The following is a 23,371-nucleotide window of genomic DNA, read 5'->3' as shown; positions in this document are numbered from 1 at the left end:
ATCTAAGTGATTTATTGTCAACCCCAGTGCTACCAGTTTTTTTTTTTTTTTTTTTTTTTTTTTGTATAACTCGAGTTCTGATTTGAGGTGGTGCTGCCTTCAAATTTGAGTCTGGAGCCCTGTGAACTTAAAATAAAACAGCATATCATAATGTTAAGTCTATTTATTATTAAAGAACTTGTCAGTATTACAGTTATTTTGGGGGAAATTTGAATAATTGCATTGCGAGCTGATTTAAGGTGTGCCCCTAAATTTTCTGCTTGCGCTCCTAAAATTTTCAGTCAGGGGCAACAGCGCTCCTAGTAAAAAAAGTTAGTCTGGAGCCCTGTATATATATATCTGCCTCTCATATTGACGCTAAAGGGTGCCATGCGCGTTGGATGTAGATGAAATGTCAAAAGCATCAGTATATGACACCTTGGGATGAGAACGAGTTGGCTAGGCTGAAAGGCATATTCAAGAGCCAAACCAATCGGATGTTACTTTCAATGTAAGTGAGACTGGCAACAATTTAAAAAAAATCTCCCAAACCATTTAAAGGGTAACTAAACCCTAAACCAACTTTTTTTAGTTAATGATCTGTAAGAATGGGGCCTTTCTAATGCTGATCATTGATTCGAGTAACTTTTTTTGACATTTGGCTATAAAGTGTTTTATTTCTACAACATATAGTGTAAAAACGTCTTAGTGCTGCCCTCTTCAGGTTAAACGGTGGCTACTGCAGTTGAATTTCCCTATTGGCTGTTTGCGGTTCTTCATGACGTACGTAGGTTTCAGCTCACCACGCCATTGGTACGAGCTACAGCTACCACGCCCTTGGCAGTTTAAAAATCATCTTGTTTCCTCAAAACAACTGCGAGTCAAGAGTTGGAATTACGAGTATTGAAAATGATCAGGATAGAGTATTGTAGCATCTACCGTATTTAGCATAGCATTTATATAGTTTTTAGATTATTTTGTGTAGCCTATTTAGTTAGTAGCAAAGTACTGTTAGGATAGCTTCAAGTTAACATAGATTTATCTGTGTTTAATACAGTGATCAGGATGGTAACGGACATGCACCACACAGCTCGCGCTGAACAGCGACGCAGTGCCAAACACTGCTCCCCTTGCATGGACTCCACCACAACAGCGGCGTCTTGATGTGAGTGATCATCATGTATATTTTACCCACAATTTATGGTTAGACTAAAGTTAATCCTCTGGGGTTGACAAACGTGCCGGCGCATTTTGCTGGATTTTTTCACATAGCGGCAAAATATCAATATGAATATGCCTACAGAGCACGCGCGCTATTGACATCAACTCGACAGAACTCATCAGATGCCGATCTGGCATATGCCGATAAAGACATATATCCGGCTCGAAACTGTTATTAACTGTCGTTTGGACCTTGGACCGTCTGGTTCCCATGTAAGTCCATTATATGGAGAAAAATCCTGGAATGTTTTCAAAAAAACCTTAATTTCTTTTCGACTGAGGAAAGAAAGACATGGACATCTTGGATGACACAGGGGTGAGTAAATTATCAGCAAAAGTTTTTTCAAAAGTGAACTAATCCTTTAAGGAATCTGATGATCAGGTCGTGCTTCTACACGGACTTACCTTCTACTACATCGTTATGTGCGGCTATAGACCATTTCACAAGATGTAAACAACACTGGTCCAGAAGCACTTCCTGTTTCAGTTTTTTAACACTACATAAAAGCTGGGATAAAATACAACCAACAGAACATTTAAAACTGAATCAAAAAGTTAAACAAACATCTTTAAGATGTTTTCTTTACATGTGAAATAAAGAAAACAGTTACAAACTGAAACAGGAAGTGCTTCTGGACCAGTGTTGTTTAGGGATGGGTACCGAAACCCGGTATTAAACGGGCCCCGGTGCTGAATTTTGAAAGACCGCTGTATCGATAAGCTCGGACGTTATCGGTTCTGCTGTCGGTACTGGAGAAATTATTTATCATTCCTATAAAGACGTTACCCAGATAGCAAACTGACATTGAATCAACGTGGAAATATGACATCGAAACAACGTTGATCTGACATTGTTTTGCTCATCGAATTAACGTTGAACCAACGTCAGATGCGTCATTCTTTCAAAACTAACGGAAAATCAACTTGAAATCAACGCTTTGTTTCAACGTTATGAAAGCAAACCAATTTTCGATTTCATTTAGCTTTGAAGAATGCCGCGTCTGACGTTGGTTCAACGTTAATTCGATGAGCAAATCAACGTTGTTTCAATGTCATGAGAGACGTCGTTTCCACGTTGATTCAATGTCAGTTTGCTGTCTGGGTATCTTGAACTTGTTTATATCGCCAGCCTTTTCTATATATAAACTATATTTTAATTAAACCATTTGTCTGTGATGCAAGTTGAAATTCGCAGTTCAGCAGAGAGAGAGAGAGAGAAGAGAGAGAGCGATCTCTCACGCAAAGCCACAGCACGCGCAACACGACAGCCTTTGCTTAATGAGTGACAATGAGGACAGAACTAAACATTCAACGTGGTTACACTTTAGATGTGGGATATTATTCTAATATATTTTGTATTTCGGCTTCCAAAGATTATAAAAAGAAGATATTTGAGATAAAACTGTTAAAAAACAAGACACATGATCTGTCCAGCTTAACTTCCTTTACTTCACAGCACTGCGGAGCGCTGTCAGTTCTTCCTAAAACCCAAACGTAACCGTCAGAATCAGCACGATCGGCGATTGTTGCAAAATGCTGTCTTCTACTGTTGCAAGATCAAAAAATGGCTATTAAAAACACAAAAGCCTGCGCAAGAGCCTGTTCACAAGGCGGTGCGCGCTCCGAAACGGACTGCAACGAGACAAGAAAAGTAGCCTATACTTTGGGCTTCGTGTGTCCTCCTTAACTATCAAATATACATACAAATGTCAAAATGACCAGCTCTGAGATTCGCTTAAACACAGTTTATTCACTTAAACACAATTATGTCTTAAATGGACGTAAATAATAGGGAGAAATTGATGGTGCTTCAGTGACCGGTTACCGATTAGATTTGCTCTCGGTCTTAAAGGGGCAGCAGTCTAATAGCCTAAACCTGCTGACGATTCAGCCATTAATGCAAATCAAACAACAAAAGGCAGAGAAAATCACTCACAGCTTTTGAATAGCCTAAGTAACTTTAGATTTAATAAGCATTAATCTATCTATGATAAACTATACAGTGCTATTTTATATTTGATTACTAAATTAGATTTCTTTTCAGACAGAAACAATTACCTGAAAAGATATGTTAGTACACCTTCCTGAAATTAAAGCACTTTTGTATATAATTTGTATCTTTGATTGATTTTATTCTTGTGTTTTTACTTGTTTTTTTTTTCTTATGTGTCCTTTTTGTATATAAAACAAAAAAGCCTGCACATTGCTGCATAACAAAAATATATTTTTCTTCGTTTTGCTTTTTCAATTTTACATTTCAAAATATAGAGTTTAATTATGTTCTTAATTCTAAAAAAAAAAAAAAACACCAAAAAGAACCGATAAGAATACCGTTAAAGTACCGGATCGATAAGCGTTATCGGTAAGAGTAGTAATACCGATAAAACCTTAACGATACCCATCCCTAGTGTTGTTTACATCATGTGAAATGGTCTATTGCTGCAACATAGACTTTGAGGGTGGAGGGAGAAGCCTTTGCTCCAACCCATCCTGTAGGAAGGAAAGCATGACTGGGCAAGTTCGGGGGTCCTCCTGGCGGGAGGAGCACCACTCTACGAATAGTCAAGTCAAATATGTTTATATAGCGCTTTTCACAATAAAGACAGTATCAAAGCTGCTTCAAAATATCAATCAAGACAACTTAACAGTGTTTGTTTATTCATGGAAAAAAAGACAATCAAGTTTGTTAGAGCTGATCAATGATGGGCCATTTAATTTGATTATCCCCAACTGAGCAAGCCAAAGGCAACAGTGGCAAGGAACCAAAAAACTTAATCAAGTGACCCGATGGTGTCCTAAAACTCCATCAAATGACCCAATGGAGAAAAAAAACCTTGGGAGAACCCAGGCTCAGTTGGGGGCCAGTTCCCCACTGGTGTTATGAACTAGAGACCAAATTTACAGTAACTGTAAGATAAAAAGTTTAAATGAATGCCTGGCTAAATAAATGCGTCTTTAGTCTAGCTTTAAACTGGGAGAGTGAGTCTGAGCAAAGAACAAAATCAGGAAGGCTATTCCAGAGCTTCAGAGCTAAATGTGAAAATGCTCTCCCTCCTTTGGTGGATCTGGATATCCTACGAATGACCAGAAGTGTTTAAGAATTTAGTGATCTTAAAGAGCGTAATGTATTGTAGGACGATAGAAGATCTGTTAAATAGACTGGAGCTAAACCATTTAGAGCTTTATAAGTCAAAAGCAATACCTTGTAATTAATACGGAACTTTATAGGTAACCAATGAAGTGACGATAGAATCGGTGTTATATGATCATATTTTCTTGATCTAAATAGGATCTGAATAGGTTCCACTTCAAGGCATAGAGGCGCCTCGTAGAGGGGGCTCTAGCAGAAGTGATGGTGTTTACCACTGCCTGTGGTAGATCACCTAGAACCTCTACGCCCCGTCCAGGGACCAGAAATGGAGTTTCCAGAGGTCTGGACACGGGTGTCATAGAGTGCCATAGAGGCTGTCGCAAGGAGCATGAGTTCCGTGAACGAAGTCCTGGTGGGCCAATACAGCGCCACTAACAGGACCTGCTCCTCGTCCTCCCTGACCTTGCACAGAGTCTGCACAGAGTCAGTGCAAGAAGGCTCTCTGGGGGAAATGCATGCTTGTGCAGGTCCCGGGACCAGCTGTGAGCCAGGGCATCCGTGCCGAGGGTTCCCTCGGACAGGGAGTAAAACCACTGGCAGTGGGTCTTGTCCGGAGAGCCAAACAGGTCCACCTGTGCGACTCTGAAAACACTCCAGATCAGCTGAACCGCCTGGGGATTGAGTCGCCATTCTCTTGGCAGGGGAGGCAACTGTGAAAGCTTGTCTGCCACACGGTTGAGCTCCCCTGGAATATGAGCTCGACCCTCGAATATGAGCTCGACCCTCGAAAGCAAACCGAAGAAACGGTCTGTGTCGAGGAAGAATCGAGATGTGAAAGTACGCGTCCTTCAGGTCGATCGCTGCAAACCAATCCCGGGGACGGATGCATTCGAAAATGTGCTTCTGCATGAGAAGAACAGGATCTTGAACGGAAGTTTGTGCAGGGCCCGATTCAAAACTCACTGGTCCAGGATGGGCCATAACCCACCGCCTTTTATAGGTACAATGAATTAGAGGCTTCAAAACCCGGACCTAATCTCAGCAGGAGGGACCGGCTCGATCTCGTCCTTTGCCAGCAGGACATCGATCTCTTTCTGCAGGACAGGGGCATCCATTGACCACACACGGGTAAAGTGGACGCCCCTGAACCTGGGAGGCCAGCATGCAAACTGAATTGCATAGCCGAACCAAATGGTGTGGATGAGTCTTTGGGACAGACCCAGAAGCACTAGCCAGGCTTCCAGCTACCAACCCAACATGCCCACCTGAACCACCGGTGTACCCGCGGAGGGGCAGCGAGTTGGAAGGCAGGGACCCGGCTCCACTGGAAATGTAGCCAGAGAGCTTCCACCAGAGAGCAGACGGCAGAGAGAGCCCGTGGGCTTTCTGCTACGGGCCGCCCTGTGGCGAGGGGAGGGGGAGAGACGAGGCACGAGGCCTGCCTCCTTGTGAGCTGGTCTCTGCCCCTCCGGGCCCAGCCACCGACAGGAGCAATGCAACCGAGGAAGTGTCGCTGCTATCCAGACTGGGAAGAGGGGAACGAGAGCAATGCTGCTCGGAGACAGCATCCACTGCTGTTCGGCCCTCTTGGGTGGAGGAAACTGTGTGCCCATCAGTCTCGACTGAAGATGACCTGAAGAAGGAGGAAACTGCTCAACTGTAGATATTTTGGGTACTGCTGACCAGGTGTTCAAGGTGGAGCAGCCAAAAAAATTTCTGACCGGCCCTCCCTTGGAGGAAGGAGGTGTGCAGAGGCACCCAATGTAGAGCAGAATCCTGGACCTCCCTCAGATGACCCCTCTCAGGAAAGCTTCCCTCTCTTCCTCTTCAGGGAAGGGGCCGGGGCATCTGAGTGGGCTGGGACGTCAACCTAAAACCAGACTTCCGCCCTCCAAGGTTGGATTGCTGCGCTGGAGGGGGAGCTGGTGCCAGAGGACGGCCTCGGCGACGGGGAGCAGTCGGAGCTTGTACGGCCACAGGAGGCGGGCTGCTGCGGGCCTGTCTCCTGTTGCCGTACAAGCTCCGGTACAAGCAGGACATGCTGTATAGCCTCTGACTGCTTCTGGGCGGGGGAGAACTCCTGGGCCAAGTTCTCCACTGCGTTGCCGAAGAGGCCGCCCTGGGATACGGGGAAGTTTAGAAGTTTGTTCTTCTCCGCTTCCCTCATATCTGCCAGGGTCAGCCATAGGTGGCACTCCTGGACCACCAATGTGGACATCGCCTGACCCAGTGAACGTGTGATGACTTTTTGCACCAGGAGGCCAAAGTCCATCGCTACACGCAGCTCCTGCAGCAGAGTTGGGTAGGGACCACCCGCCTGCACGTCATGGGGCACCCCTGCCTGATGTACTTGCAACAGCACCATGGCATGCAGGGTGGAAGCAGCGTCTCCTCACGCACTGTAGGCATCCTTGGTGGCAGCGGCCTTCGGACACAGTTGCATCGCGACCGACCGCTCCACCGGGGGGATTCCTTGCTCAGAGTGGTAAGGAAGAAGGAGCGAGCTCGTCTCCGCCTGAACGCCAGGGGCACCGACCAAGACTTCCTCAACTCCTCATGCACTTCGGGAAAGAAAGGGACTGGAGTGGGCCGTGGTGCAACAGCACGGCCTGCCCCGAGACAAACAATCATCCAACCACGAAGGTTCAGGACCGGGTGGAGGGTTCCACACGAGCCCGACATTCGCGGTCGCACGCTCGAGCATAGCGGCCATTTCCGGGTCCGGCTCAACTAACACACCGGAAGGGGGCAACACCACCGAGTCATTGCCAGAAGACCACTCTTCCTCCGATGCTGCGATCGCCATCTGATCCTCAGGTGGTGCCCTGAGGGGGAAGACAACCGGAACCACCTGAGGGGGCTCCGGCCGCTCCACCAGAAGCGCTGATTTTTCAACAGTCGCGTTTCTCACCGTGATTCTCATCCGCTCACCAACAGGAATCACAGAAGTAGCCGTCTGCAGAAATGAACCGGCAGACTAACTAGATCGAGGATTATCTGAAGGGATTCCCCTATATTTCAGGGTTCTCAGTCTCGAACGTAGCATCGCCAGAGTCATATTCCCGCAATGAAAGCATGACTCTTCCATAAACGCCACCTCAGCGTGCTAAGCCCAGACACGTGAGGCAGTGCTTATGGCCATCATCCTGAGGGAGAAGTCGACCGCATCCAGAAACGCACGGGTGAGACGACATCCTGAAAAGGACGCAAACACACCGTGGAGCTCTTTTAGTAAAGAAAAAGAAGCGAAAAAACACTGGTCCCTTTAATGGTGAAGCGCAGAGGGATCACCGCCACAGACACTACCGGAAACTGCAACCCGCGTGCTGCACTTCAGACCACTGGAAGCGCCGTCACACCAGACATTTCTTTCTTCTAGAGGACTCGTTCACTGTTCAGAACAGCAGGCACACTCTGTGAGGCACTCTGTGACGCCACACTCTGTGAGGCATCAATGCAATTACGCTTTTTATATCCGCGCTAGTAGGCAGCTCGCGGAATGCAAAGATTGCATGCCAATTTTTATTGGCTCGTTTTTAATTCTCTCGAAGGCAATTAGGCTCCCTAGCATGATCCCAATTCGTCAGGTGTTGACAACACGTTGGAGTTCCCAGGATGAAAGGGAACTGAAGATTTATTTTCTTTCAGTTAGTATGGCAAAACACTTAAAGCACTTTTTCACAAAAGCTTATATTACCATATTTTAATTGATATAAAGAAACACAGAGGTCCACCTCCAATCATTTTTTTTAATTATTCAGTTTATATTTTTACCCAAGAGATTAGTTGCAAACAAGTACTTCTGACATTAGATTCCGTTGTTTTATTTACTTGTTTATTTATTGTTAGTATGAAAAGTTTTATTTTGCATTTGGGGACAAGAACTACTACTGAGTCTCCTTAAAAATTAAGCTCAATGGTACCGTTCGAATTATACATTATATTAATATTATGTCGTGAATATATAATCAAATACTGCAGTCCCTTTTGTCTTGCTCTCTCAGATATTTCACATATTCACCGAAAATGACTAATTATCTCATTAGGAAATGTCTGACACCAGTGCATAGACACTGTAATAGATGCCAGCCGTGAAAGCTTGACAGGCGTAACAACACTAACTAGGGAGGGTGCGGGGCTTAGCGAAGGGTCAATTATCTGGCTCACTGAGCATAACTCAGACAAGTATATACATTTAAATTCAGATACTTCAGATATGTTAAATACTTTCAAATCAAATCAAATCCAACTCCGTCTCTTGTCTTCAGCAAGGCTTAAAGGACATTTGAAAAACTTCTACTGCAGTCAAAATAAAGCAATAGTCTTTTTAAATGCTATGTAAATGATTTAGTCTGAGGCCCTGTTTACACCCGGTATTAAGATGCATTTTGTTAGATTGGATTACAAGAGGACGATGCTAAATATAAGTGTCAACAGGGTCTAAAACTTTCTGTAGTCAAAAGATAGTCAAAAATGTGTTCGAACAGACACAAAAGACTGCCTACTCTCCACCTACAGACCTAGCACGTAAACATTATGGGAAGAGCGCTATAGCCAGATGAGGTTTAAACTTTATCGGCGGAAGATCCTATAAAGCCCAAACATTTACCCACCCTTTGAAGAAAACTGGACAGAAGTGGTTGAAAGTGAACAAAAAAGGGCAAAAAATCTTGGAGATAATGACAAAAGATAAAGACAGAGACAAGAGATATGTGATCATTGTGATCCTATCTTAAAGGGGGGGGTTGACTGCGATTTCACTTTTTCATTTTAAATAGTGTGTAATGTTGCTGTTGGTGCATGAACAGTATCTACAAAGTTGCAGCCAGGGGCGGAGTGGAACCAAAAAATCTACCGGGAAATTTCGTAGAGCACCGGCCCTCGTCGCCGGCACGATTTTAATAGCCGATAGCATTTACAGTTTTACTGATTTAAAAGGAACTTTGTTGTACTATGCTGGAGTAAAGTTCATAAATGGTTGTTCTTTCCCATAGTCATTTGTAAAACTATGTTGGGAGGACTCTGTGTCTCTAGGGGGGTTCGGGGGCATGGTCCCCCGCAAGAAAATTTTGGACATTTTAAGGTTATAATGCATCGATCTCGTGCTCTCTGAGAGATCACAATTAAGAGCTTCAACCCATGAACTGCTCGTTGAACAAAGAAAAAACATTCATTTGTACCAGGACAATAAAGAGGGCTCAAACATCTTTTTAGTTATGAGAGTCTCAGTCTGCATTACATTATCAATGGTGTTTTAGGATGCCAAACAATTATTATAATAATGTAATAATGATTTATAATTATTCCTATGACGTACTGTAAAATCCATTTATAGCCTATAAATGTATACAATGTAAATGAAAATGAGTATTTCAAAAGTATATTTTAACTACATTACACTATACTATAGGAAAATTAAATTACTTTTGTCCTAATTTCTTCACTTGCAAGAAATAAACCCTTGAGCTTTTATTTAGGAGAAAACACAAGCAGACCATGATGATCGAGTGAGCAAGTAATCACGCAGCACAAACGGATGCTATTCTAATGTCAGTTATTATAATGGCGCAACGCCATATATATTCATGGTTTCAATTTTAGTTCGTTGGTAAAATATAACGCTAGAGACCTTAATGTTAGGTTTTACATTTTACATCTTTACATATCTGTGTTGGGAAAAGGGAGAAGAGAGAGTTCGGCAAGGCGGATTCGAACTCGCGTTCAGCGCATCAAAAAGCTGCTTTCCAGTACTTCACGCCCTACGACCTACGCCACTGAAGCTGTTTTAAGACGCGCGTCTTTTTGGCTTAAAGACAGGCACTAAGTCCAAATATATGCTCTGTTATAAAAAATGTAAAAAAAAAAAAAAAAAATGTTTTCTTCCCTTAGCTTGGGCCATGGCGAACTTCCAATAAATACATTTTATCAGACCGGGCCGGCCCTCGCGGCCTCGAAACACTACCGGCCCATCGGGAAAGACTCTCCCGATTGCCACTCCGCTACTGGTTGCAGCGCTGAAAGTTTAGTGTAAGCAGAGATATCATCTTAAAAATCAGGAAGTATAATTGCCTACAAAAACAACTCGATTGGGACTACAGCTGGGTTATGGAACGTCACTAACCTACACATTTGCATCAACCCTCCCTCCGGAATATGCAGAAAAAGGCATGCGCATATTTATGCGGCACGTCGAGAGTGTTGTGTTCACCCAGCTGTCAGGTCTTCTGTGTTCGAGCTTCCCACGGATGCTGTACTTCCTCAACAATGGATACAATTTATGTTTGATTATGTTCCTGAAAATGACGATCGTAATTTAGCTCTCTGTGCTGCACATTTTACGGAAGACAGCTTCCAGAATCTCCACGAGTTCAACACCGGATTCAACAAGAAACTGTTAAACTAAACTAAAACATGAAGCAGTTCCGACTTTAAAACAAGAGGCAGCAGTTGTTGGGCCACAACCTGTAAGTAGGCTAAGACTTCATTTTAAATATTTGCATGTATAATTCCATATTTTTTTTTTTTCAAATGCCAGGGCTGGCTTTATAGCAGGGGTGCCCAATCCTGCTCCTGGCGATCGACTGTCCTGCACAGTTCATCTCAAACCCTAATCAAACACACCTGAAGTAGCCAATTAAGGTCTTTAGGATCACATTCAGGTGTGTTTGATTAGGGTTGGAGATGAACTGTGCAGGACAGTCGATTGCCAGGAGCAGGATGGGCTATGTGCACGCATAAATTCCGCATTTGACGCAAGGATGCTCGTCCATTTCCGGTTGTGGAGATTAAAGCGGAGGAAAACCGAGGAAAACGAGATTAAGTCTTCAAAATTTACTGTCCTCCAGTCTTTGAAATGAAACGTAAATACGTTTAGATGTAATTTTATATATAGTTATATTTATTTAATATAATTTTAAAAAAGAAGCATAAACACAACGAGGGGTGTCTGTTTTATCTGTTTTTGTGACTAACGTTTCTTTAGTATAACCATGGAGTATAAAATTCAATATAAATTCTCGGTATTGCATTGGACTGACTCTACAATCGGCGGAAGTTATCGAGCATCCCTAATGCTTCACCGGAAATACCGCCGCGCATAGAGCCCATTGGGCACCCCTGCTTTATAGCCACTAGGCTACTAGTTATGCTAGTATTCTGTGTCAACGACAAACGTGTACAAACATTATGGACCTGAATTTTGTATAAGTACTAATGTTGTAAATGTATTTTTCATGCTTTATGACGTTATTTTCGATATGATCAAGAACGTAAACTTGCCAACGCTGTTTGTGTTTAACATTAGTAGCCAGTCAGTTGCTATTGTTGCCAGTCAGATGCTATTGTGTAAAACAAACGTGTATATGGTTAAAAAATTTAGCAAATTATCCTTCAGAAACGTTTAGTAAGAGTGTGTGGTGAGGTTCTGCTTGACTCGATTCATCGCGGCTTTCTCTGTCTGATTCTGCCTCAGTGATACTGCAGTCTCGACATCATTATTTACGTGTATCCACCGTCTATGTTATCCACCTTTGGCATGCCCGTTTCACCCGTAAAGGTAATGGGTGTTAACCTTCCGGACAACGTGAGCGACAGTTTGGCCAATCACAACACACCGGGCCAAACTAACCAATCTGAGCCCACTATGTGTTTCTGAGGAAGTGTTTTCATAGAATCAGGAAGTCAACCGCTCGTTCAGGGGACAGAGGAGAGCGCGGCTTAAAATAAAGGTTAAGTTTATGAAAAATAAGACTTTTTAAAAAAGAAAAACCACGAATGCATGTTATATTGCACCCCATAAACACAATCATGCAAAGAAAAAAAGCAGTCAACCCCCCCTTTAATACCAGGTGTAAACAGGGCCTGATTGAAATTTAACTAGTGGGGTTTATGAACATACCCTAACATACCCAGACCTTGTTTCCACATGGTAGATGGTTTTCTTGTGAGCTGATTATAGTCGGTCAGTGCTAAATGCAGGTGTAAATGGGGTCCAGAATTTTTTTTTTTACCTTTTTTTTAATCATTTTTCAAATTCACCCTAAATACATCTTTGACAACAGTGTCACAGGACTGATGAGTGATTACTTGTGATTGGAACGCCAAAAACGCATCTTAGTACCAGATGGAAACTGGAAACAGGGCCCCAGGTAATAAGATTGGAGGTTGGCTTTTGTGCCCACGTAAACACTTCAACTGGCTTTGACAAGGTGACAAGCAAGGTGCAATTAATCCTTCAAAAATGTTATTATGGATTGTGTCATATATACTTGGACAGAGAAATTCAGGAGACAGAGCAAAAACATGCTGTAGCTCAATTATAACTGCATAAACATACTATTCTGTGTGGGTAATTGTGTAAAAGTTGAGGAACACTTCTAATAGCAGCTGCAAGTGTATGCTTGTTTCCTAATCCCAAGTGTAAAATGTGGGCAAAAATACCAAATTTAAACTGAAAAAAATCCCATTTGAAAAAGCAAGTTACTTAAAATAAGTGATACATATAAGTAGTTTCCATAGATGTTTTCCATAAACTGTGTGAGTCGTTTCACTGAGGTACCAAGCTATTAAGTTTCTGTCTTTAAGTCAGAGTTATTTAGTTCAAGGCCAGCTAAGGGATGTTTATGAGAGACATTACAGCTCACTCCTTCTTTGCCAAGTTAGGCCTCAATCACAAAATACAGTGGCTACTACAATCTGCAACATTTGCTTGTTATTTGGCGTTGATGTGTGGAAAAGAAACTGATTATAGATTATGTCTTTTTAACAGAAGTGCACAGCAATGTCTCCTTAAGTTAGGGTCTATTATTCAGAAAATAAGCAGGACATGTATGGCTGCTTACCTTGGCACTGAAATCCTTGCTTGCCAAACCCCCTGATGAAGAGGAGAGAGAGAGAAATGCATTATAGACCTGTCTTTCTAAATCCTTTAATGGGCTTTTAGCTATCAGTTCCCTTTCACTGAACTGACAATCACTCAATTAAAAAGTAGCTATGGAATCTAATGTTTGATTTGTCTCAACATAGGAAAACAGTAAAAGACCATGCTATAAATTATAGCTATAAATTTAACGATAGGAATCATGTATTAGACGAATTAGATTCCTAATTCCTATTTGAACTTTTATAGTTTACTACATAAACTATCAACAAGTGTGAAGACTTGACTGAGCAGCTAAATGCCCCATATGAGCCTAGACATACCGATCACCCCCAAATTATGGCAACCCCAGTAAACACTGAAGCATGCAGAATATTGCCACTCTGCGAGTAGTCTGAAACGTTTCTGTCCGAAGACAAAATACTTTCTATTTCGAAAGCAAGTTAAAGCGGGTGAGCTGTGTGAAGCAGAGTTCGATGACAGCAAACTCTAAACATGTTTTATGTATGGGCATGTTTAACACAGCTGAACTGCAAGCAATGAGTTTCTATGCTAAAACCAGTGTTTGTTGTAGGTGTTCGTCTGGTAACAGGCCAGCAGCAAGATTTACAGTAACACTAAACTTACACTGATACTCTAATAATTTGTGTGAACTGTGAAATGATTTACTCACCAAATAAAGTCCGTGCAATGACTGCAGAAAGTCGGCTGCTTGAAAAATCTCGCAATAAATTTGTGGTTTTTTACTTCATGGACGTTTTTCTGCCTCAAAGCACCTTTACGGGCGAATCGATTTGCAACGTCAGATGAGGATTGGTCGTTGCTTTGTATGATATCAGCCATTGCAGAAACACGAGAGATTAATTCCCCGAAGAGTATGTGGAAGTTGCTGTCAAAAAATATTTAACGTTGTTTTTCTCCCGCGTCGTTTGTCCGTGTAGCGCAACAGTTGGGCGCGCGCGTCCGGAAAGGGCTTCTCCTGCTTTCGCCACAACTACTGTGTGACAGCTTCCAGCCAGCGCTCCGCTTCCTTCTCGCTCGAGGTGACGTCACCGAAGTGTCCTTCTGCAGGGAGTGGATAATAACGCTCGCCCCTGGATCATGAGTCCCGTGCAGTGAGCGTCATCCCGCGGTCAAGAAACCAGTGTGCATGTTGCGGTAAATCCATAACATTGTCGTCGAAGACTTGTGACAAGTTTGGAACTAAGTATAGCCTAATGGTTTTCATACCTTACTGTAGCTTATTCCATGGAAAACACGATTAATTCTTAATTTGCTTGTTAATTCTTTTAACCAGCAAGACATCCTTGGTCAACCGTGAAAGAACGCAGGTGGTTTTGCGCCCATCAGATCTTTGAGCAGAGAGCACTTTGACACCTAATGAATGAGCGAAAAATTAATGGAAATGTTTTTTTGTTTTTTTAGGCCTTTTATTACATTGAAGGATTGCATAATTTAAATGTACAATATGCAGGATTTTTGCAGTAAAATCTGTACGTGCACCCAAACACTTGGGTATTTTTCTCTTCTCCGTAAATCTAGCAGATCTACAAGCGTTTTTCTGTGGTAGAAATTCATTAGCTACTAAAACTTCTTTGTTGTTTTGGAGAGCGCAGTGCATGGTTGTATGGCAACAACGACAGCCATGGGAAAATCAGACCAAATTTTACTATTAATAATAAAAGATAAGCTACTGTGCATTATAAATGTCAGGAATGTATCTTTATTGACTCATTCTTTTATAAAGATGATTTAAATGCTGATATGTGAGGTTTATCTTTTTCATAAAATCTTTTTTGTCAAAAGTTTATTTGAACGTGTGCATGTTACCAGATAACATAAAAGACAACAATCCTTTAAAACAAATCTTTAATGTTATTAACTTGATGAATTGATTTCATTATTAGCCTTTTTGAACAAGATTCTGTGTACCATGATCATTTTGGTCACTATATTCATGAAATTAAAATAATTTTCATAATGATCAACTAAAATCAACTATAATTATGTGTTTTTACAGTAGCCTATAATATGCAAAGTACAATTTTCTATTAAAAATAATCTCTGATTCTGTCTCTGAGATTTAAGAGTGACATAGGCCTACAAAAGCTATTTTAGGTCTAAAACAGTTTGGATAGTTGTTAATATGAGAGCTGTTCGAAATTATTTAAGAGATAGCCTACGTATTGTGTTATTAAGTATCTCTCTGGCCCTTTCACTTTTAAAAAATCCATTTCATGGCAAAGTATAGTTTAACAAGTCATAACTAAAAGTTTTCCATGCATAGAATTCAAGGCAGTAACCAATGCGCTAATAGATCCTCGAAGGGGGTCTCACAGGGTGTAATTCAAAGTAGAACCGCCACTGAATGTGTTCACTCATCCATAAAAGATCCATCAGCTTGACGGCAAGATCCATAATTCCGCTTAATGCGGAATATACCTTATATACATATAACGTATACGTTATATGACGGAATGTACGTCAGGCGTACATTAAAGGGCACCTATTATGGAAAATTCACTTTCACATGGTGTTTGAACATAAATGTGTGTTGGCAGTGTGTGAGCAAAACCACCCTAGAATGATAAAAATCCACTCAGTGTTTTTTTTTTTTTTTTTGACAATCTCAATAAATCATATGCACTGTCTCAGAACGAGCTGTTCTAAGATTCAGCGCTTTGTGACGTAGAATTGAGCAAGGGGTTTGATTGACACTGTGGTTGTGGCATAGACCCCGCCCTCGGTGATCTGTACACCATCCTCCATTGTTTCAAAGACAGCCGGTAATGTCTCTTGGAAACATAAGAGTTCTGTCGTGGGTTAATCCTGTTGTTGTGGTTTAAAAGTTAATCCTCAAGTGTGGATCGTCGTCTACTGTTTGCGATTCACCGTCAGTAACAGTAAGTGTATTTTATGATTTTTGAGCAGGGGCGGACGTAACCATTAGGCAAAGGTCGGCAACTGCCTTGGGCCCCGAGCTACCTAGGGGCCCCCAAAATGTTGCATTAAAGTATGCTTAAGTTTGTTTGTTTTTTTTCCTTTTCACAAATTATATATTTTTTAAAAAAACGCATAAAATCAATGCTAGCAATATGTTAGAAGTCCATGGCCGTAGCCAGCTATGAAGTCACCAAAGTCCGGACCTCTGTCATTTTTTTCACATTCAAAAATAAAATGTCAAGCTCTCTAAATGATTAATCAGCCATTTAAACCACCTCATATGAATGAGGTGCATGAGAGCGCGTTGTGAGTGAGGGCGCGGGTACAGTCTCCGTGTTGCCAGATCCACCTAATGGAAAGGGGCAGAAGTCTTCTGGACCTGTTTATCTGGTTTAATGTGACACTTTAGGAAGTTATAAAGTGGAAAGTTATATGTTAGGCTTAGTGATATATTAATCTTATTTTTAAAAAACAAGCTTTGAACTTATTTTGGATTATTATTATTTATTTGTTTTGTTTTTCTTGTTTTTCGTAGCAATATCTGGCAACATTTTACTGTCGATATTAAAAAAAAAGCTTATGGACAAACGTCTCGGTTACGTATGTAACCCTCGTTCCCTGAGTAGTTCCCTCGTTCCGTTACGTCGGATGACAGAGAATGGGGGTTTTATAGAAAGCCAATCCTCTTTGAGTTTTAAAAAATGGCAAAGAAATGCCATGGGTTTGCAGAATTTGCGGACGGAAGAATGGAAATACGAATTGGCGTGTCATACACACGCTACTTCATGAGATCAGTCTGGGCTTCAAGAGAACGCTCAGCTGAGAAAAGTCGCACTTATCCAGTCATGGAGTGGAATGGCGAGCAAGCAAAGACACCTGAGCGGGTCCAGTACTGTCCGGGTGAGCGAGTACAAGAGAGGACACAGGCTCCACTCGGAGATTATAGAATCTAGCGAATGTGTTGGGTAATTTCGCTTGTACGTAGCAAACTTTATCACAGTATGTGTATGTAGTTTCAAAAAATTGCACCAACGTTAGTGTTTGTGTGTTTCAGTGTGTGTGTGTGTGTGTTGCACATCCATAATTTCCAAGGGGACGCGATTACAACTCTATAAGTACATAAATGTATCAAATAACCCGAGACGTACTGGTCCATTCTCATTTGTGTTTATTCTGCCGGAGTCTCTTCGTACTATTTATATATTCCGATTCAAACGTACGCTGAATAACATTCAAAACAGCGAGTCTCTCACTCTCAGCCCTTCTGCTTACCGACTGCCATACTGCCCTACAAAGCAAAAAGGCAGTAACTACGCAGAGTGCAGAACTGAGAAAAATGACTTTTGCTAGGGCTTTTTGCAGTTACTGTACAAACGACTACCACTTTTCTCTAAAACGACACACATTTAAGATAAGATGTTTTGACACATAACAACGCCTTGAATGTCATGAAAATTTTAATAATTAATGCTTTACCAAAACTGCAGTTACTGCCTTTTTGCTTTGTAGGGCAGCATAGGTATCAAGTTACACCCTCATCCAAAGGCAGGTTGGGGTTATACAGCTCATTTGCTTTTAAGGTCGTATACACCAAAACAGCTCATTTTTAAACAGGCCCCAAAAATGACATTTGACATCAAATGACATCAAATGGTTATAATAAATTAACTGTGGGGTATTTTGAGCTGAAACTTCACAAATACATTCTGAGGACACCCGAGACCAATATTACATCTTGTAAAAAGGGGCATAATAGGTGCCCTTTAACTCTTTCCCCGCCAGCGTTTTAAAAAAAAGTTGCCAGCCACCGCCAGGGTTTTTGACGATTTTCGCTAAATTTTAATGCCCCGCTGAATATTTTCTTCCATGAATATATGAAGATGATATATATAAAAATAAAGATCTGAGCCTCTGCTTTTAGGCAAAAAAAACGTTTTTATTTTATCTTCATTTGTTCTTTTTTTATTGCCTCTTGAACAGAGTGTCACGGTGCGGGTGCGGGTTGAAGAAGGAGCGGAATCCAAAATCACGAGGAACATAGGTTTAATCTTAAAAGACAGGCAGGAAGACAGGAAACACGGCGTAACATTGAACATTGACCGACAAAACAGAATCAAACAGAACTGAACTAAATACACAGAGGAATAAGGCTGATTGGGGTGAACACAGGTGAAAATGATCATGACAGGACGAGGAACAGGTGGCTGATTGGGGAAGTGAGTCCGGGAGAGGAACAAAAGGATCCGGGGAAGTGTGGTGCAGATGACGGGACAAAACAGGTGAGGACGACAGACTGTGACATTACTCCCCCCTCCCGGAAGGCGTGGCCTCACGCCATAACATCAAGGGGAGGGGGGGGTGGGCACCCTGGAGGCTGTGGAGGGCGTCGTCCGGAGGAGACAGCCCCCCAGGGCGGAGCAGGATGAGGGCGAGGCCAGGGCGGAGCAGGCTGAGGGCGTGGCCAGGGCGGAGCAGGCTGAGGGCGTCCCCAGGGCAAAGCAGGCTGAGGGCGTGGCCAGGGCGGAGCAGGCTGAGGGCGAGACCAGGGCGGAGCAGGCTGAGGGCGTCCCCAGGGCAAAGCAGGCTGAGGGCGTGGCCAGGGCGGAGCAGGCTGAGGGCGAGACCAGGGCGGAGCATGATGAGGGCGAGACCAGGGCGGAGCAGCTGGAGGGAGGACCCCTGGTGGAGCCGATGGTAGTGGGGCTGACAACACCAGGGGGCCGACTGACAGGGGTGGAGCGGATGGGAGAGGAGACCAGGGTGTAGCTGAGTGACTGACGACAAGTGGTGCTGATGAGGGACTGAGGGAACATGGTGATACCGTAGGCTCTGGTGATCGAAGTGATGACAGGGGCACGGAGGGACACAGTGAGGTCAGAGGGCATGAGGGCTGACGGGTGACTGGAGGGAGTGAGGAGTCCGACAGAACCGGGGGGGTGATATGACGGGGCGGAGCCAGAGGAATGAAGTCCAAAGGGGAAGGGAGGACGACGAGGGAGCGAAGGGAGTCCGGAGGGTCGAGGGAGCCTGGCCGAGCTGGTGGACTGAGGGGCCATGGAGGAGCTGAGGGAGGTAGGAGCCACGGGGGAGCCAATGGGACCGGGGGCCGAGGAAGTGTCCAGATGGAGGAGTTGTGAAGCGAAGACCGGGGATCCAAGGACCAGGCTGGGTCAGGGGAGCTGAAGGGCAGGAGAGCAGAGGGAGGACAGATGAGAGGAGGCGGGAGAGGGAGGCTGGGTGGGATCCTGGTCTCGGCCTCTGGCTGAACGGTCTCGGGCTCTGGCTGGACGGTCTCGGGCTCTGGCTGGACGGTCTCGGGCTCTGGCTGGACGGTCTCGGCCTCTGGCTGGACGGTCTCGGGCTCTGGCTGGACGGTCTCTGGCTCTGGCTGGACGGTCTCGGGCTCTGGCTGGACGGTCTCGGGCTCTGGCTGGACGGTCTCGGGCTCTGGCTGGACGGTCTCGGGCTCTGGCTGGACGGTCTCGGGCTCTGGCTGGACGGTCTCGGCCTCTGGCTGGACGGTCTCGGCCTCTGGCTGGACGGTCTCGGCCTCTGGCTGGACGGTCTCGGCCTCTGGCTGGACGGTCTCGGCCTCTGGCTGGACGGTCTCGGGCTCTGGCTGGACGGTCTCGGGCTCTGGCTGGACGGTCTCTGGCGCAGGCTGGACGGTCTCTGGCGCAGGCTGGACGGTCTCTGGCGCAGGCTGGACGGTCTCCGGCGCTGGCTGGACGGTCTCTGGCGCTGGCTGGACGGTCTCCGGCGCTGGCTGGACGGTCTCCGGCGCTGGCTGGACGGTCTCTGGGGCTGGCTGGACGGGGCTGGACGGAACCAGCGAAGAGATCTCGGGCTCGGCGAGGCTGGGCGGAACCAGCGAAGAGGAGAGCTCGAGCTTTGGAGGGGTGCTGGTGACTTCCTCCACCGTGAATGGAGACTCACAGCACACCAGCACCCACTCCACACAGGCGGCGAAATCATCTGGACCGTTCCCTGGGAGGCGTGCCCGGGACCGCTCGCTGAGGCTGGCGATGTAGAACTCACTCAGCGAGCGGTCAGAATAGTGAGTGAGGCACGCCAACTCCAGAAAATCCCTAGTATGGGATTCCAGGGAACGGTCTTCTTGATCAAGGCAGAGAAGAGCCACGGCCGGAATGTCCATTCTTTCTTCTTCTTTTTTCTTTTGGGTCGGTCAATCTGTCACGGTGCGGGTGCGGGTTGAAGAAGGAGCGGAATCCAAAATCACGAGGAACATAGGTTTAATCTTAAAAGACAGGCAGGAAGACAGGAAACACGGCGTAACATTGAACATTGACCGACAAAACAGAATCAAACAGAACTGAACTAAATACACAGAGGAATAAGGCTGATTGGGGTGAACACAGGTGAAAATGATCATGACAGGACGAGGAACAGGTGGCTGATTGGGGAAGTGAGTCCGGGAGAGGAACAAAAGGATCCGGGGAAGTGTGGTGCAGATGACGGGACAAAACAGGTGAGGACGACAGACTGTGACACAGAGGTAGGTTTTGTCAAAAACACAACATTTTGGACAAAAAACTGAGAAAAAGGTATTTTTTATCAAAGTGCATTTAAAAGCAGAATACATTCAGATGTTGTTTCCTTCATATATAAAACTTTCCTAAATAAATTAAAAACATAAATAAATGTAAAATATATCAAATTTCCCAGGATGTAAGGGAAATGTAACTTTTGCAATAAAACTTCTGCCTCTGCCTCTCTGTTCTATCTGTGAATAATGAATAATTGGAATTACAATAAACAGGCCTAGACACACACACACACAAATACATATTACAATGTGGTAAATGTGCACAAAGAGAGAAATAATTTGACAATTACACCTTCATATTTAGACAGCCACACATAAATGCCTGCACACACACATAAATATTATAGTGTCATAATATTATACGATCTATCTGCGGCACGTCCATGGCTAGAACTTTCTGTGACAACATGTGCATCTCTCTCACTGACTACTTCGTCCCGATCAGATTCAGAATTATCAAATAAAGAGTGATCGGACTCCGAGTCCATTAACCTCCAGTACTTCAGCCATATACCTCTGCATTGTCTGTCTGATACATTCTCACTACTCCACTGTTTGAGACGATTGCAATCTGTTTCTCTGATCAAAGAGTTGCGCACTCATTCAGAACATGCGCGCGGGTCTTCCTTACCGTATACCACCTAAAACACGGATACCCGGAAAATTCCGTGTTTGGCGGGGATGCGTTTTTTCATTAAACCCGGAAAATTCCGTGTTTGGCGGGGAAAGATTTAATATACGCCTTTGTTATTGTAAGAGGTTAGCGACCCCTGCTGGTGAAACAATCTTGCATATTGTACCTTTAACTGTTTTACCATTAGTATTTTGGCCATAAAGATGAGGATAAACAAAGACATGAGTGTGAGATGCCATGGTAAACAAATAGACTATATAATAATATATAAAAACAAAAATGTGAACTACTACAATTTAAAATAATGGTTTTCTAATTTAATATACTTATTTCGGGATTATTTAAATCATGGGCTTGGAGCCAGAGGGCCGTAAGTGGCTTTTAACAAACTTTACAGGAGAGACAAAACAAAATTTTTACCACACTTCAATCATCTGTATTATTAACCTTAAACCACAAACATTGCCACCACAGGCATAGTTACATGAATGAGTATTTAAGTAAAAAAAGTATGGCATATTAAAGGGATAGTTCACTTTGAAATTAATTTTTGATATGTTTTAGCCTACCTCAAGGGCATCCAAGATGTAGGTGTCTTTGTTTCCGCAGTATTTTCAATTTTGACATTTTTTGGTAAAACCGTTGTTGTCTGTCAGTCATACACTGGAGGTTTAGGGGGTCCTCCCTCGACTCACCTCAAAGAGCATACACAGAGAAGTCAAAATTAAACATGATTTAATGACTCGTGAATGTAAGTACACACTGATGGCCTAAGACACGAAACGAGTGGTTTGTGTGATAAAACGTGTTTTCAAAATTAAATCATGTTTAATTTTGACTTCTCTGTGCATGCTCTTTGAGGTGAACCCCGTAAAACTGCATTAGGACTGACAGACAACAACGGTTTGACCAAAAAATGTCAAAATTGAAAATGCTGTGGAAACAAAGACACCTACATCTTGGATGCCCTTGAGGTAAGCTAAAACATATCAAAAATTTATTTCAAAGTGAACTATCCCTTTAACACAATGAATATGTTCTAAAACATTTTCAAAAAAAAAAAAAAAAATCAAATACGTCAGATGAGCCTTTTTGATGCTTTATTCAATACAGTTTGATCTCAGATAGGTATTTTGGCACCATTGGATAGAGCTCATCGATACCTTTATTTTGATATAAAGAACTCATATTCGCCCAAAATGCCACTTACGCCCCTCTGGCTCCAAGCCCTCGAAATAAAAAGTAAAAACAAAAAACAAAAAAAAAACAGCATATTTAAAATATAAATATTTTGTTAAAGAAATGAACACTTTCATTCAGCAAGGATGTGCTAATTTGATAAAACGTGATAGTAAGACTTCTAAATGAATTTTTATTTTGAATAAATGCTGTTCTTTTTAACTTTGTATTCATCAATGAATCCTGAAAAGAATCACTTGTTCTATTTAGCAGCATGTTTCCAATATTGGTAATAAATCACCATATTAGAATGAATTTTGAAGGATCACAGGACAATGAAGACTACGGAGCCCCTAAAGGTGGTGGTGAAAAAAAAAATAGGGTGGGGTTTTTTTTCCTAAATTTTTTTTTTTTTAATTCAATATTTTTAACAGCAGGACTATGTAATATTATGCAAATGTATCATGCCAATTGCTAATGATAGTTCAGCTAGCATGCCAAGCTATGGGTGGGGGTGGGAGGGAATGGTAGATAGGTTGTTGTTTATTTCTTTTTGGCATGGTTTATTGTCAAAATTTAAAATCTAAAAAAAAAAAACATTCCACAAAAGCTCAAATGTCCTTTGGTGTGACACTTTGGCCTGTCACACCACAGGACACAGATGTCACACAATAGGACAAGACCTCCTTTAGCTATTAAAACAAACAGATAAAGTTTGTTAACATTATTTTAATTATTTTTGACCAGTTTTGATGATTTTAAATTCAATAATGACTTAAATTTGATAGTTTATTGCAGTTCTTTGGAGACTACAAAATGTTATGAAGTTTAACTAAAACAACTATAATGCATAATGTAACAACTATGAACAAATATAAA

The 23,371-nt window shown here is 43.0% G+C and overlaps 1 protein-coding gene across 1 annotated transcript in view; it reads right to left on the bottom strand.

Annotated features, from left to right (window-relative positions):
• prkcaa (protein kinase C, alpha, a) overlaps positions 1 to 14,203 on the bottom strand; it is a 163,027-nt gene extending 148,824 nt beyond the window's left edge. The window contains exons 1-2 of the mRNA XM_039655426.2: positions 13,843 to 14,203; positions 13,132 to 13,163 (exon numbers count right to left, since the gene is read on the bottom strand). Coding sequence (XP_039511360.2) covers positions 13,132 to 13,163; positions 13,843 to 14,012 — 202 coding nt within the window. The 5' untranslated portion in view covers positions 14,013 to 14,203. The remainder of the gene's footprint in view (positions 1 to 13,131; positions 13,164 to 13,842) is intronic.
• Between the last annotated feature and the right edge of the window lie 9,168 nt (positions 14,204 to 23,371).

This window comes from Pimephales promelas, chromosome 8 (genome assembly GCF_988280905.1).
Source record: "Pimephales promelas chromosome 8, fPimPro1.hap1.1, whole genome shotgun sequence".
Lineage (NCBI taxonomy): Eukaryota > Metazoa > Chordata > Actinopteri > Cypriniformes > Leuciscidae > Pimephales > Pimephales promelas.
Note: the sequence above shows the minus strand (reverse complement) of the source record. Positions and strands in the feature narration are given on the sequence as shown.